This window comes from Dendrobates tinctorius, unplaced genomic scaffold (assembly GCF_039654945.1).
Source record: "Dendrobates tinctorius isolate UK_male_01 unplaced genomic scaffold, ASM3965494v1 ptg000016l, whole genome shotgun sequence".
In the NCBI taxonomy this organism is placed as follows: Eukaryota; Metazoa; Chordata; class Amphibia; order Anura; family Dendrobatidae; genus Dendrobates; species Dendrobates tinctorius.
The window spans coordinates 57,948,603-57,965,648 of NW_027361684.1; the positions used below are offsets into that span (position 1 = coordinate 57,948,603).

General features: G+C 41.7%; 1 protein-coding gene across 9 annotated transcripts in view; it reads left to right on the plus strand.

The window, feature by feature from the left end:
• Positions 1-17,046, plus strand: part of POLA1 (DNA polymerase alpha 1, catalytic subunit) — a 538,408-nt gene that overhangs the window by 36,196 nt on the left and 485,166 nt on the right. For 7 of the 9 annotated variants that reach the window (XM_073565906.1, XM_073565909.1, XM_073565913.1 and 4 more), the window contains exons 6-11: positions 3,074-3,139; positions 3,354-3,458; positions 3,554-3,728; positions 8,375-8,531; positions 10,335-10,510; positions 11,234-11,346. In XM_073565906.1, the coding sequence (XP_073422007.1) occupies positions 3,074-3,139; positions 3,354-3,458; positions 3,554-3,728; positions 8,375-8,531; positions 10,335-10,510; positions 11,234-11,346 (792 nt within the window). The remainder of the gene's footprint in view (positions 1-3,073; positions 3,140-3,353; positions 3,459-3,553; positions 3,729-8,374; positions 8,532-10,334; positions 10,511-11,233; positions 11,347-17,046) is intronic. The other 2 variants (XM_073565907.1, XM_073565914.1) reach the window with 1 other exon arrangement.

Consider the following 17,046-nt stretch of genomic DNA (forward strand, 5'->3'; position numbering starts at 1 on the left):
TTGACAAGGGTACAACACCAATGTCTGATTGGACTAAAGCTTCTTAGTAGCCAGGTCACGTGGGGTAAATTAAGGAAATAGCTGTTTTCTGTAGCTAATTATTATTTGTGTACATTCACTTTTCATATCACTGATGGTCAGTCCTACATTGGGCTGAATGTGTCATTTTGATAAAATCGATACCAAAAATAATTCGGCTCACCCTTGGTGGAAACTTCCTGTTAGTTTCAGTATGAAGAAGAATAGGATCATGTCTCTGTGAGACGTCGGGTTAAACTCGCAAGAAGGAAGTAATCCAGCTTCAATCCATAAAATCCAGGGTCTTTATTTGAGAATTAAAAAACATATAAGGCATCACTGCAATACACGAAGGCATAGTGGTGTGTGGGGGTGAAAACCCGATGCGTTCTGAACTCTAGCTGCGTTCTTCGACCCGGTCTGATGACTCGGTTTCGGCCTCTAACAATCGTAAGAACGCAGTTAGCACTCGACTCATCTGGTTTCCATCCCCTCATGCTCCTTATCCCCCAACCTACACCTATGTCTAGGTGTATTACAGAAATGCCTTATATATTTTTTAATTATCAAATAATGACTTTGAAATTTATGGATTGAAGCTGGATCTCTTCCTTCTTGCAACTCAATTAAAACCCTGTTTTCTCTGCTAGAAATCTAGCAGTGCTCTAAATGCTGAGCTCTATAACCCCACCCCTGATTGGCAACTTTCTGTGTACACTGTTCATTGAAAGCTTTCTGCCTATCGGTGGGACAGGGTTATACAAAGCTCATGATTGTGTTTAACCAGCAGGTTTACTAGTCCACCAGTGTTAATTTCCTGCTGATAAAATACTGATATCAAAATTACTAAGCGGCCCAGTAAGTGACAGAGAACTGTAATCAGACCCTCTGCCCCTACATTATGCTGCTTTCAGATTAAGTGGCAAACAGCTGGTGATGGATTCCTTTTAAGACTGCCCAATATGTATAAGGGTCCCATTACACTAAACGACGCACCAGCGATCCCGACAACGATACGACCTGGTCAGGATCGCTGGTGCGTCGCTACATGATCGCTGGTGAGCTCTCATACAGGCAGACTCACCAGCGATCAGGACCAGCGAGGATGCTGGTATCCAAGGTAAATAGCGGGTAACTAAGCGCGCGCGTGGCTTAGTTACCCGCTGTGTACCCTGGATACCAGCGTGCTTGCGCTGGGAGCTGGTATCCAGGGTAAACAGCGGGTAACTAAGCGTGCGCGGCGCTTAGTTACCCGCTATTTACCTTGGATACCAGCTCCCAGCGTCTGCTTACAGCGCTGGGAGCTCGCTGATCGTTGGTCGCGATGCGTGCTGGCCAGCGGGAGACCAACGATCAAAAAATGGCCCAGAACATTCCTGCACGATCAGCGATACCCGGCGGGGGGGCAGTCGTTGATGCGTGCCACACACAGCGAGATCGCTAATGCGTCACAAAATCGGTGACGCATCAGCGATCTCGCTTAATGTGAAGTACACCTAATGTCTTGCATCCCCTCCGAACAGTGAAGAGTTGTCCACACACAGATGTTGAGGCTCCATTATAGCCCATTTTGAGATAGGGGAATGGCTTAGTGTGCTCCTCGTTTTCCTTTTGGATAATAACGGAGGTTTGTTTTTTCATGTATATCAACATCTGTCCTTCTAATTGGAAAGGAAAAGAAAAGCTAGTCTTCATAGAATTAGTGTCCAAGCCCTAATAAAAATACCGTCAGTGTCTTAATATGTCGCTTTATTTGGCTGTAATCCTCCATCACTCAAATATGCTGAAAAGGTGCTTGGTGCATCCATGTCATGGCCAAGTGTATCTGCACCTTCCTACTTTCCACACGCACTGCTTCTCTACAATATATCTTGTTCTGTCGCTCTGCTGTACACCGTTCTGTCCTAGGTACACGCACTTCTCTGCTGTACGCCCCGCTATCCTGTGTACATGCAATGTATTTCTGCTGTACGCACCTTTTCCTGAGTACATGCAATGTATTTCTGCTGTATGCCCAGCTGTCCTGGGTACATGCAATGTATTTCTGCTGTATGCCCCGCTGTCCTGGGTACATGCAGTGTATTTCTGCTGTAGGCCCCGCTGTCCTGGCTACATTCAATGTATTTCTGCTGTATGCCCCGCTGTCCTGGGTACATGCAATGTATTTCTGCTGTAGGCCCCGCTGTCCTGGCTACATTCAATGTATTTCTGCTGTACGCCCTGCTGTCCTGGGTACACGCACTTCTCTGCTGTACGCCCTGCTGTCCTAGGGACACGCACTTCTCTGCTGTACGCCCCGCTATCCTGTGTACATGCAATGTATTTCTGCTGTACGCACCCTGTCCTGAGTACATGCAATGTATTTCTGCTGTATGCCCATCTGTCCTGGGTACATGCAATGTATTTCTGCTGTATGCCCCGCTGTCCTGGGTACATGCAGTGTATTTCTGCTGTAGGCCCCGCTGTCCTGGCTACATTCAATGTATTTCTGCTGTATGCCCCGCTGTCCTGGGTACATGCAATGTATTTCTGCTGTATGCCCCGCTGTCCTGGGTACATGCAATGTATTTCTGCTGTAGGCCCTGTTGTCCTGGCTACATTCAATGTATTTCTGCTGTACACCCTGCTGTCCTGGGTACATGCACTTCTCTGCTGTACGCCCCGCTGTCCTGGGTACATGCACTTCTCTGCTGTACACCCCGCTGTCCTGGGTACATGCACTTCTCTGCTGTAAGCCCCGCTGTCCTGGGTACATGCACTTCTCTGCTGTAAGCCCCGCTGTCCTAGGTACATGCAGAGTATTACTGCTGTACGCCCCGCTGTCCTGGGTGCAAACAATGTATTTCTGCTGTACGCCCCGCTGTCCTGGCTACATATATTCCTTTGTGTCATACAATGTCAGTGCTAGGTTGGGGCACTGAGGGAATCGTTTAGCCACTTGCATACATGTTGCTAGTATGGTGTAAAAGGTGAAAATGCCTTAACCCGTAGCCATATAAATATTGTTATACAGATGAGGGTAATATTAGCAATGTGTATATTTTTTTCATTGTAGCAGAAAGCTGTGGATTTGTCAAAAGATGATCTATTGGGTGATTTACTTCAAGACCTGAAATCTCAGGTATGATTTTTAAATGGTTTTTATGACTTTGATTCTACATTCATCTAAGTGACTTGGGAGTCACGGTAACCCAAGATTTTACTTCTTAACGTTATACAATTTCATTGAAAGTTTTTTCCAAGGTCACTTTGTCCTTGTAATTATACAGTAAATGACCAGTAAATGACAAGACTTCATCTAGAATAGTGACTTTTTTTTTTTCCTTTCTACCTAGCCAACACAAATGACTCCACCACCGGTAATAACACTAAAGAAGAAGAGACCTGCAGGGGCACCACTTAACCCTTTCTCAGTGCCTGTTACATCTTCACCTTCCAGGGTAACCATCCAAAAACACGCACCCCAACAAAAAGCTTGTTTGCTTTTAATACTTCTTGAAAAAGTTTTGTTTATTTTTTTTAAATATATTCTTAGGCTTCTCCAGCTAATCGCAGAAAACCCCCTCCAGTACCCAAGCAGGAATATGACTCAGCTCCTCTTAAAGAGGCTAAGTCAACCTCGCCTAAAAAAGCAAAGTTAAAGCAAGACAGCAGTATCGCGGATGTGGCAAACAATAGAAGTGTGGTCAAGTTAGAAGAGACTGCAGAAGGTATTGCAAAGCTAAATTAACAAAAACGTATACTAAGTAGGTATAGTGATAAGGTAGAATAAAGTGTTTTGACCTATTCTTAGCTGTCACAGGGTCAAAACTAGCCATTCTTATCTCTTACCTTATTCCCGCTACTACCTTGAGTTTTCAGAATTTGTTTGGATTTTTTTTTGTCTGCCTAACCACTACAGAGATATAGACCTTGTTGTTTAGTGCTAATTCTTGTGTTTTTTGCCCAAGAGGGCCACAAGATAGTAATGCAGAGCAGGATAAAGATACACCAAGCACTCTTGGTAGAAACAGTCAGGTATGACCACATTTCTGTATCTCTTGGCAGGAAAAACGCAACGTAAAATAGGTGCATTTGGATGCGTTTTTTATGTGTGGTTTTGGTTCAGGTTTTTCCTCACTTATTAGTGTGGATGAAATCTGCTGCAAAAATGGTGAAAGAATTGACATGCTACAGATTTAAATCTTCTGCAAGTCAAAATCTCTATAAAACGAAAACTTTGGAAAAATCTAGAACGTTGGACTTCAGGATTCTCATTTACTTTACTGGCATCAGGAAGCCCTTCAGGTTTTGTGACAAATCTGCTCAGAAAAAGTCACGACAAATGACAGCAAAGTAAATAAGTTTCCTGAAGCTTTGTGGAGTCTCATTTGCGCGCACACTGCTTATTTTTGACTTGCACCCAGACAGAGCCAAATTTGACCTTAAAGGGAACGTGCCATCCAAAAAATTTTTTTTTCAGCAATTAAAAAAATGTAAAGAATTAATGTTTACATTTTCTTAAAAAATATTATCATTTGTTCTTAATTTTGTAAAATTTGAAAAATAGTTTTAAAAAGTTTGGCAATTCCACTTGTTAACACTAGGGGGAGCAGCTACTGAAATTTGGCACAAAAACCTAGTGTACAACTAGCTCACATTACTGCCCTGAAGTAGTTATGGGCGGAATCTGCTGACATGGGTGTGGTGTCACTCCTCTCCTCCCCTTCTGGGTGTTTGCTAACGGAAAAGAGAGGATGACATTTAAGAACACAGTGAGCAGCCATTTTGATGGGACCTCCAAAGTTACTGACTGTCTTTGTATGCAAAGTCTGGATCAGAACAGGTCATCAATCAGCAGAAATGTTTCCTGGATTTCTGTGGAACAGACAAGAAGACGGTCCATCTATGTGTATAAAACACAGCGCTCTATGTACAATCCCTGGCACCGAACAGGGTGCGCCCCATAGACCAGCACACTGCTCTCCTGAAATACTCTGTGCTGCTGTCACCCTGCTCCTTCCACCATATATCAGGCCCCTGTTGCCTCGCTATCACACAGAAGAGGATTAGATACAGGGCTCAGCAGTCAGTATCACACAGGATAGGATTAGATGTCCAGCAGATGGCCAAGTGTTTTGAAAGAGCAGGGAGCAGCTCCTCCTATGTTTTGCAAGAGCAGAAGCTGCAGCTGGTCGGGTGTTTTGGAAAGAGCAGCTCGGTCTCCAGGAGCTCGTCCTGTATCCTCTTCTACAGCTGGTATGTGCAGAGTGAACATCCAAGCCCTGTTATGCTGGAACAGTACAGCATCCAGGGCTTGCAATAGAGTGTAAATGGAGCTAAAAGGAAAGCACTGGGCTCTAATAAAATGGCGCCTGGCCACACCTACAGCTGTGAATTGAGCTGCCCAAAGAGGCGTGCCCAGTTCACAGCTGATGCTGCTGCAATGCTACAGATAGGGGTCGGGAGCCGACTCTTGTCTCTTATGCCCAGGGACTGCTGTAAATGAGCAAGGAAAGTGTCGTTCAGCAGCCAGAAAGGTAAGATGGCAGCCCCCAGTGGCTGCATTAATACAGCCAAAAAAAAAAAAAAAAAAACATACACACCACTGAGTCACGCTTAGGGGTCAATATTTTTTTATACTATTTTCTTTTTTACATTAAATTATGAAAAAACACGGCACCTTCCCTTTAATGACCAGGCCAAATTTTACAATTCTGACCTCTGTCACTTTATGTAGTAATAACTCTGGAACACTTCAATGGATCCCACTGATTCTGAGATTGTTTTTTCGTGACATATTGTACTTCATGATAGTGGTAAAATTTCTTCAATATGTTTATTTATGAAAAAAACGGAAATTTGGAAAAAATTTACAAAATGTTGCCGTTTTCCATCTTTTAATTTTTGGGCTCTTAAATCAGTTAGGTCACAGAAAATAGTTCATAAATAACATTTCCCACATGTCTTCTTTACATCATCACAATATTGGAAACATAATTTTTTTTGTTAGGAATTGAAAACGGTTAAAAGTTGACTAGCAATTCCTCATTTTTCCAACAAAATATACAAAACAATTTTCTTTAGGGACCACATCACATTTGTAGTGACTTTGAGGGGTCTATATGACAGAAAATACTCAAAAGTGACATCATTCTGAAAACTGCACCCCTGAAGGTGCTCAAAACCACATCAAAAGAAGTTTATTAACTCTTCAGGTGCTTAACGAGAACTGAAGCAATGTGGAAGGAAAAAATGAGCATTTAATTAATTTTTTTCACAAAAAAAATGTACTTTAGACACAAACTTTATTTTCACAAGGGTAAGAAGAGAAAATGGACCACAATTTCTCCTGAATATGCCTATACCCCATATGTTGGGGAAATCCACAGTTTGGGCGCATCGCAGGGCTCAAAAGGGAAGGAGCACCGTTTGAATTTTTGAACGCAAAACTGGCTGCAATCAAGAGCAGACGCTCTCCTTGTCGCATTTGGAGAGCCCCTGATGTGCCTAAACAGTGGAAACTCCCCACAAGTGACCCCACTTTGGAAACCACACCCCTCAAGGATTTTATCCAGAGGTATAGTGAGCATTTTGAGCACACAGGTATGACATAGAATTTGATAACATTAGGTTGTTATATTGAATACGTTGTCATTGTTTAGCGCAAGTTATTGCTAATCCAGCTTGCATCGGGGTGCTTGGGTATGCACCAAATATTGCGGGTGCTCAAGTGACATGCTCACTCGAGCATGTCACTTGAGCACCCGTGATATTTGGTGCATACCCAAGCACCCCAATGCAAGCTGGATTAGCAATAACTTGAGTCCCTGCCCCACATGTTTCATGATTCTACATGCATACCCAAGTAGCGAGCACTTGTGCTCTACACTAGCCATCGAATCGTTATCGGTTTTTTTTTTTTTTTTTTTTTTTTTACTTTTGAAAACCCCCCCCCCCATTCTAGCTCTAACACAATTCTTAACCACAAGCATTTTTTCCCAGGAAGATGAGGGGGCCTCGGAGGACCACATTTCTTTCTTCTCTGATGTGTTAGAAGATATCAGAGGAGAGATAAATGTAATTTTAAATCACTTTTTTTGATCGTCGCTCTTCGGTGAATAACGGTGATCATGTGACAGGGGACTGTAAAAACCGGCCTTGATGATGTCTTCCAGGGTCTCTGCTACCCCAACTAGTTGATACCCCGGAGATTTTCTGACGCCGGGGGTGTGTGTGTGTGCTAAACTCTTATTTCTCAGCGCAGTTAAAAGGCGGAGTTAAATCTATCATGTCAATTCTTTCAGTGTTTTTGCTGCAAATTTCACCCATACTAATGAGTGAAGAAAAATCAGCCCATAAACACGTAAAAAGGCGCGTCAAAAACTTGCGTATTTTTCGCTGCGTTTTTCCTGCCAAGAAATACAGAAATTTCTGCACCAAATACTTAATGTTTGCACATACCCTAAATGACAAAGGACATATCTCTGTAATCATATGGCGGATGTAAAAAAACGAAACTAACAAAAAAAAAAAAAGTGGAATACGTAAAAGCGTCAGGAATAAATCAAGATAAAAAACTAGCCAATTTTGACCAGTTCCCCTTAAAAGGAACTTGTCAGCAGGATTGTACTCAGTATCCTAGAGACAGTGTCAGATTGGCAACGTTATACTGATTAAAATGATGCCTTGGTTGATGAAATCTGTCTTGTGGTTGTTGTTTAATCTTTATTTTCAGTTTTCAATTAATGAAATTCTCGTGCTCCGGGGCGGCCTATGGTGGGGTCTTTATGTGGTGCTCTGCTTAGCAATTCATACTGATGGCATCTGACTGGTCACTGATCCCTCACTGACCTGCCCCCTATTTTACATACTGAATTATATATATATATTGGGGAAAAAGAAAAATCACAATCGGCAGGCGCCTGTGCTGCTGCATGATCGCATGTATAATATGCAATTGTTTTATTTGCTGATATAAACAGATTCAGAAAAAAAAAAAATGTCTCAAAATTGCGCCAGCACAGTAGCATCTATCATCGCTGTCAGAATTATGAAATTTGGCCTGGTCATGAAGGTGGAAACAGGCTTGGAGGGTGAAGGGGTTAAATGGCAGTTATGGGAGCCTTCAGCAGGCCACTATGAAAACCCATCTGCTTCGTGCGATAGCGTGCAATGCTGTCAGGTTTGGACTATTCTAAGAGCTATTCCCTGCATGCATACCAATGGAGAATATTGAACACGCTGTAAATTGAGTTCAGTGTCAAATGAAAGCTACTGATGCCCAAAAGCTAGCTCAAAGTCTAAAACGTGATCTAACCATAAGTCTGCTAATGGCAACTAAAACAACAACAACGCATTCACCTTGTTATTTCAGAAGATCATGAAGTGATAGTTGAGTTTGATGATGGAGATTTTGATGAACCCATGGAAGAGGATAATTCCGAGAGAAAACTTGACATAAGCACTGCTGTTACGATCAAAGCAGACATTAAAAAGGAGGTGAAAGAAGAAATGGATGAAAAACCTCATATGTAAGTCAGACGACGCGCTCTGGAATGTTCTCACAATTATATACCATATTATTTGGATTATAAGACGCATCTAGGTTTTAGAGGAGGAAATTAGAGAAAAAAATTGAAGCAAAAATATGTGGTCAGTTCTGTACTTGATATCCCCTATCCTGGAATAAATGGTCCCCTCATGCCCATCCTGATACACATGGCCCCCTCATTCCTACCCTGGTATGCATGCCCCCTTCATCCCTATCCTGGTATGCATGCCCCCTTCATCCCTATCCTGGTATGCATGCCCCCTCATCCCTTTCCTGGTGAGCATGGCTCCTTCATCCTTATCCTGGTAGGAATGGTCCCCCTTATCCTAGTAGGAATAATCGCCCTCATCCCCATCATAGTATGTATGGCCCCATCCCAATCCTGGTATGCAGGGCCCCCATCTCGTCCTAGTATGCTTGGCCCCCATCTCGCCCTAGTATGCATAGTCCCCATCTCATCCTGGTATGATTGGCCCCCATCCTTATAATTGGCCCCCACCCCCATTCTGGTATGCATGGCCCCATCAAAAAATATGAAAAAAAGCAAAAAAAATTACACTTACCTTTCCGGCGCTCCCTTGCAGCATCTTGTTCTGATGCCAGCAGCTGCTTTCTGCTTGTAAGCGGCGCATGGCAGAACACATCTGCCGGAATACTCACTGCTCTGCAAGCAGGGACTGTGCGCGCAGAGAGCAGTGAGTATTCATTGCTCTTCAGTAGCACGCACAGTGTCAGCTGGAGCCTTCCTGCAGCTGCAGGCGGTCATGTGTGCTGCTAGTTAAGAGAAATGAATATTCACCTCTCTGGGCGTGGAGGGAGGTGAATATTCATTTCTATTAAGTAGCAGCATACCTGACAGCCGGCAGTAGCAGGAAGCTGGTGGCTGACACAGTGTGCGCTACTGAAGAGCAATGAATACTCACTGCTCTTTGCGCGCACAGTCCCGGCGTGCAGAGTACTGAGTATTCCGGCAGCTGTCCTTCGGCTTGCAAGCAGCGCATGACATCCCTGCCATGCGCTGCTTACAAGCATAAAGTAGCTGCTGGCAACGAAGCAGGACTCTGGGGGGGAGCCGGAAAGGTAAGTGTAATGGTTTGGTTTTTTCATGTTTTCTGATAGGGCCATGGATACCAGGATGGGGGTGGGGGCCAATCATAAGGATGGGGCCATGTATACCAGGACCAGGGTTGGGGGCCAATCATACAAAGACGCCATTAAAGAGAAATGAATATTCGTTCCCCTCCACGCCCATGTGTGTGGAATGCAGTGAATATTATTTCTCTTTAGCAGTGGGAACAGGAGTTAGCCGCAGCCACCGGCTCCAGCCTCCTGTGACCCTCTGCACTGCCGATGCCGCTCCCCCACCTCCCCACCACAGCCAGAGCCGATACATCCGGACTACAAGACATACCCTCTATTTTCCTCCACATTTTTGGAGGAAAAAAAGTGCGTCTTATAGTCCGAAAAATACGATCATGCAAATATAGGATTCACAATGTTATGCACAAGCTGGAGCCCTTGTACATGTTTGTAATAACTTCGTAATCTACATATAGAGATCTCTGTGGATCCTTTGAAGGCAGCATATTAGGTTTACTAGTCCTCTAGTGATTTTATTAAACTAAGCCTTAGCGCCCAGTAAGTGACACATCACTGGAACCATAGTTAGGTGGCAACAGCCCGGTGAGTTTCTTTAACTGCAAAAAAAAAAAAGTATGCTGCTAACAGGACAAGTGTATGACTAGAATGTGGATAAATGGATCTTTTCACCCTTCTTCCCCAGTGCTTCTGATTTTTATAGAGAATCGTGCTGGGATCAAGCACCGGATGAAACTCAATCTGTTGCCAATGAAGTTCAAGTGGATTCCAGTCTGCTTCCTTTAGTAACTGGAGAAGATGGTGATCCGGTGTTCAGGTTTTATTGGCTGGATGCTTATGAGGACCAATACAATCAGCCAGGTGAGGCTGAATTTTCTTGCGTTATGTGCCTCTAATATTATCACCTTGTGTGGGACCGTCTTTTAACTTTAGCTTCAAGTGTTTGATTGTTTTCCACTTGTCATTTATGATAAAATAGACAACTGGCTTCACCCTAGACTTCTTAGTTTTTACAATTCTAAAGTAATATTCTGAAAAATAATATCCCAAACAAAACAAGTGGTGTGAGACCACCACAACCAAGGCTTTAAAAAATGCTCTGTGTGAGCATCAACTTCGCCTGCCATGTGGGTCTGATTAAAAACCACCTCTTTCACCATGGAAATGGAGTGCTGTATGTGTGTGTGTGTGTGTGTAATAAATATATATATATATATATATATATATATATATATATATATATATATATATATATATTAGTAGTCACACTGAACAGATCTGTACAACTTATTTCACAGAAGAAATTCACAATGGGACTAACAAAAAAAAAAAAAAAAAAAAAAAAATATATATACTAGTTAGTCACATTGTGAATTTCTTCTGTGAAATAAGTTGTACAGATCTGTTCAGTGTGACTACTTATTCTTTATAGATGGGAGGGGAGTTGTGCTGCTGCTTGTCTGATTTGTTGTCTCTGTGGTTGTATGTGCACCATGGAATGAATGTATTGCTGTTTTTTCATGTCTTGTTTTCTGAATTATATATTTTTTTTAGTTTAGCAAGTGAGTTTTCTTTTCCCCATAGGTGTTGTGTACTTGTTTGGAAAAGTTTGGATAGAGTCTGCAGAAACATTTGTCAGTTGCTGTGTAAGCGTAAAAAACATTGAGCGCACTGTGTATCTTCTGCCACGTGAAACAGTAAGTATTTTTTTGTGTTGAGTATTTTTAAAGATTAATGCCATGAAACACAGTCCACACTGTAAGCACATACTCTTGCATCTACAAGGTTCAACGTGTCCTGTGCTTATTCCACTGTACGGCCTCCATTCATGTAGTAATAATAAAAATCTTTATTTTTATATACCGCTAACATATTCCGCAGCACTTAACAGTTTTGCACACATTATTATCACTGTCCCCGATTGGGCTCACAATCTAAATTCCCTATCGGTATGTTTTTTGGAGTGTGGGAGGAAACCGGAGTACCCAGAAGAAACCCACGCAAACAAGGGGAGAAGATACAAACTCCTTTCAGATGTTTTCTTTGGTGGGATTCGAACCCAGGACTCCAGCGCTGCTAGGCTGCAGTGCTATCCACTGGGCCACCGTGCTGCCCAACCACGTTTGCATGAATCATAACTGGAAATGGCAACAAAATGTTCAAAACCTCTCAATTTATTCAGTAATGACTGAGTGCCATTTACAGAGATACACGAATCTACACAGCTTGACTGGTATCATTGAGGGTATTAATGATTGTCTTAGGAATGTTCTGCCATGCTAAATGCACTTCAGCCTGCAAATCGTAAAGATCTGCTGCTGGAAGATTTCTTTACAATTGCTGACCAATGACATCCATGGGAGACATGTCCGAATAAGCTGCAACCCACAGTAGCATTTGTAGGCTACACAGGCTCCTCACAGTAGCACCAGCAATATGCGTTCTCGCGTTGTGGCTTTGAAAATTGGATCCTGGGACACGTTGGAGAAATGGCCATTCCATTGGTTTCACTCCTAAGTCAGTGGTAATACCGAGCTTTTAGTGTATCTGGAATGAAGACCAGAAGGGTTCGGCTACCAAACATTATCCGCCATCATCATAATCCTAGGAGTATTGCTGATGTGATGAACCGTGGTGGAGGACTAATATGGCGCTGCCCACATGGTCTCCAGATCAATATACAGCGATTGTTAATCTCAAGACCAAATTGGAACTCTTTGTTGAATAGATGTAGATATTGCCCAGAAATAGTTCTTACTTTTGACCCATTGTGCTATATATTTGAAGGAAGCTAATATAAAAAGACTTGCTAGTTTATATTGAAAGGTAGTAAAGGTTTTTCAGCATTTCTGTTAGTGGTCCAAAGGCTGGAGAATGAATCTGCTGACCACTCGTATTTTGTTGTTTCCTAGAAAACTACGGTTTCACATGACCAAATATATCAGTATTTACATCCTGCAAGGCCTGAATATGTGTGTGGATAAGATGCGTCTGTGTACTGAGGGAGTTTTATTATGCCACGTGTTTTTTGTTGTGTTTCTGCACCTTACAAAGATCACAGGATGTCTTGTCTCCAGTGGTTGGCAGTGTTTTAACACTTAATTTAGTCCAGTAATTTCACATTGATTTATGTACCAAAAATGCTGTAGGCAACGTTTGGTCATTATGGTTGTGATTCTTCATTGTCTTGACTCCATTTTTCTGGTGTAAAATTTGGTTTAACCCCTTTACCCCCAAGGGTGGATTGCACGTTCATGACCGGGCCAATTTTTACAATTCTGACCACTGTCCCTTTATGAGGTCATAACTATGGAACGTTTCCATGGATCCTAGTGATTCTGACATTGTTTTCTCGTGACATATTGTACTTCATGTTGTTGGTAAAATTTCATTGATATAACTTGAATTTACTTGTGAAAAAAACGGAAATTTGGCAGAAAATTTCGCAATTTTCCAAATTTGAATTTTTATGCCCTTAAATCACAGAGATATGGCACACAAAAAACTTAACATTTCCCACATGTTTACTTTACATCAGCACAATTTGGGAACCAAATTTTTTTTTTTGTTAGGAAGTTAAAAGTTAACCTGCGATTTCTCATTTTTACAACACCATCTTATTTTTAGGGACCACATCACATTTGAAGTCACTTTGAGGGGTCTATATGATAGAAAATACCCAAACGTGACACCATTCTAAAAACTGCACCCCTCAAGGTACTCAAAACCACATTCAAGAAGTTTATTAACTCTTCAGGTGCTTCACAGGAATTTTTTAAATGTTTAAAAATAAATAAACATTTAACTTAACATTAACTTTTAACTTAACATTCAACTTTTTTTCACAAAAAAATTACATCAGGTCCAATTTTTTTTATTTTACCAAGGGTAGCAGGAGAAATTGGACCTGCAAAAGTTATTGTGCAATTTGTCCTGAGTACGCTGATACCTGATTTGTGGGGGGGAACCACTTTTTCGGCGCATGGCAGAGCTCAGAAGAGAAGGAGCACCGTTTAACATTTTCACTGCAAAATTGGCTGGAATTCAGATCGAACGCCATGTCACGTTTGGAGAGCCCCTGATGTGCCTAAACAGTGGAAACCCCCCACAAGTGACCCCATTTTGGAACCTAGACCCCCCAAGGAACTTATCTAGATATGTGGTGAGAACTTTGAACCCACAAGGGCTTCATAGAAGTTTATAACGTACAGACGTACAATAAAAAAATCATATTTTTTCCACAAAAATGTTCTTTTCACCCCCAATTTTTATTTTCCCAAGGGTAACAGGACCCCAAAAGTTATTGTGCAATTTGTCCTGAGTACGCTGATACCCCATATGTGGGGGTACACGACTATTTGTGTGCATGGCAGAGCTCAGAAGGGGAGCAGCGCCATTTGACTTTTTTGGCTGGAATTGAGATCGGATGCCATGTCGCGTTTGGAAAGCCCCTGATGTGCCTAAACAGTGGAAACCCTCCACAAATGACACCATTTTGGAAACTAGGCCCCCCCAAGAAACTTATCTAGATGTGTGGTGAGAACTTTGAACCCCCAAGTGCTTCACAGAAGTTTATAACGTAGAGCCAGAAAAATAAAAAACATTTTTTTTCCACAAAAATATTTTTGCCCCCAATTTTATATTTTGCCAAGGTAACAGGAGAAATTGGACCCCAAAAGTTGTTGTGCAATTTGGCCTGAGTAGGCTGATACCCCATATGTGGAGGGTAAACCACTGTTTAGGCGCATGGCAGAGCTTGGAAGGGAAGGAGCACAGTTTGACTTTTTCAACGCAGAATTGGAATTGAGATCAGATGCCATGTCGCGTTTGGAGATCACCTGATGTGCCTAAACAGTGGAAACCCCCTAATTCTAACTCCAACCCTAACCCCAACACACCCCTAACCCTAATTTCAGCCCTAACCCTAGCCCTAATGGGGGAAAATGGAAATAAATACATTTTTTTTTTTTTTAAATTTTATTATTTTTCCCTAACTAAGGGGGTGATAACGGGGAGTTTGATTTACTATTTATAGCAGGTTTTTATGTTTGGCAGCTGTCGCACGCTGAAAGATGCTTTTTATTGTAAAAAGTTTTTGCATCACCACATTTTGAGAGCTATAATTTTTTCATATTTTGACCCACCGAGTCATGTGAGGTCTTATTTTTTGCGGAACGAGTTGACGTTTTTATTGGTACCATTTTCAGGGCACGTGACATTTTTAGACCGCTTTTTAGTCCGACTTTTGGGACACAGAATGAAGAAAAACCAGCATTTCATGAATTTCTTTTGGGGGGTGCGTTTACACTGTTCTGCGTGTGGTAAAATTAATAAAGCGGTTTTATTCTTCGGGTCGGTACGATTACAGCGATATCTCATTTATGTCGCTTTTTAATGTTTCGTCGCTTTTATGCAATGAAAACCATTTTATATAAAAAATTATTTTTGCATCGCTTTATTCTGCAAGCTATAACTTTTTTTTTTTTTTTTTCGCTGATAACGCTTTGTGGTGGCTCATTTTTTGCGTGACAAGATGACATTTTCAGCGGTACCATGGTTACTTATATCCGTCTTTTTGATCGCGTGTTGCACTTTGTTCGGCGGTATGATAATAAAGCATTGTTTTTTGCTTTTTTTTAAATTTTTTAAGGGATTCACTAAAGGGATTAACTAGTGGGACAGTTTTATAGGGCGGGTCAATACGGACGCGGCGATACTAAATATGTGTACTTTCATTGTTTTTTTTTTTTTTTTTTTATTTCCAAAAAATGAATTTATTAGGGAAAATTTTTTTTTTTTTTTTTTTTTTTTAAATTTTTAGCGAATATTTTTTTTTTTTCTTCAAATAAATAATTTTTACGTGTTTTTTTTTTTTTCACTTTATTTTATTGTCCCGGGGGGGGGAACATCACTGTCATGTGTCAGATCGCTGATCTGACAGTTTGGACAGCACTCTGTCAGATCAGCGATCTGACAGGCGCTGCTGCAGGCTTCCTCGTGCCTGCTCTCTGCAGGCACTAGGTAAGCCGCCTCTCTGCAGGCTCCCGAGGGCCCCCGCAGCCATCTTTGATCCAGGGGCCTGCAGGTAAGGAGGCCCCCAGAGCAGCGCAGCACATCGCGCTGCGCTGGGGTCTCAGGGAAGCACGGAGGGAGCCCCCTTCATGCCGATGCTTCCCTAATCCCCCGGTACACTGCGATCATGCTTGATCGCAGTGTGCCAGGGGTTAACGTGTCGGGGGGCGGTCTGTGATCGCCCCTGACACATAGTGCCTGGTGTCAGCTGTTATAATCAGCGCCGCTGATCGCTGAGACTTACTATCCTGTCCCCGGTCATAGGTGCCCGGGTACCATGGACAGGATAGTACGTCTCGTGTCAGAAAGGGGTTAATGGTGAACTGTATGTAAATGTAATGTGCAAATTTAAGTTAAAATTTTACTTGTTGCTTTTTTTTCTTTTAAGTTATCAAAATGCGTTGACCAGTTTTAAAGAATTTAGTAACAAAAAAACAAACAAACCTGCAACGAATACCACAGGAGAAAATAAAATTGACTTAAAAATGCGCATAAATGATCAGGGTATTTGTATCTGAATAAAATTGATATCTTCATATTGAGGTTACCATTTTTGCAAAAGAGACCATTTGAAGTGCAGCCATATTGTTCCTTTTTTAAATTTGCGTCTCTGAACCAGGGCTATGGAGTCGGAGTCGTGGAGTCGGTATAAAATGGTCCGACTCCTAAAATTTATAATAAATTGGGTACAGTAGTTCAATGCAGAATGTGCTGAATATTTTTTCATAGGAATTTGGGAAAGTTATGAAATGTCCTATAAATGGCTGTTATATTCCTGATCTAAGGCTACATTCACACACAGCGTTTTTGCTGTGTTTTTTGAGGATACGTTTTTCAGCTGCAAAAGCCGATCAGCTTTTTAAAAAACTGCATCACCTGAAAGATTTTTGAGCTCATAGCTAATATTTTCTATAGCAAAAGCAGATTAGAAATCTGCTCTATCTATCCATTTATCCATATCTGTCTATCCATATTGTATCTGTACCAAAAAGAATGAAAACCGGGTAGTACACAGACTAACACTCTTTTTTTTTTTTTTTTTTTTTTTTAGCACCAGTCAGGTACACCTCATAGCTGCCCAAAAGGACGCCCAGGACAGGCTTTGCTCGTCTTCAGTAACACATCAACATCAATTGATAGTTGGTATAAATAGACTGCATTCATCACCACCAGGGTGGATTTGATTTAAATATTTAAATCTAACTGATTTAAATCACGATTTAAATCACTAGTCAGTAAGGCTTGATTTAAATCAGTGATTTAAATCAAAGTTTCTACCTAAACTAGTTCTTGCTACTAGAGTTGAGCGACTTTTGGTTTTTTAT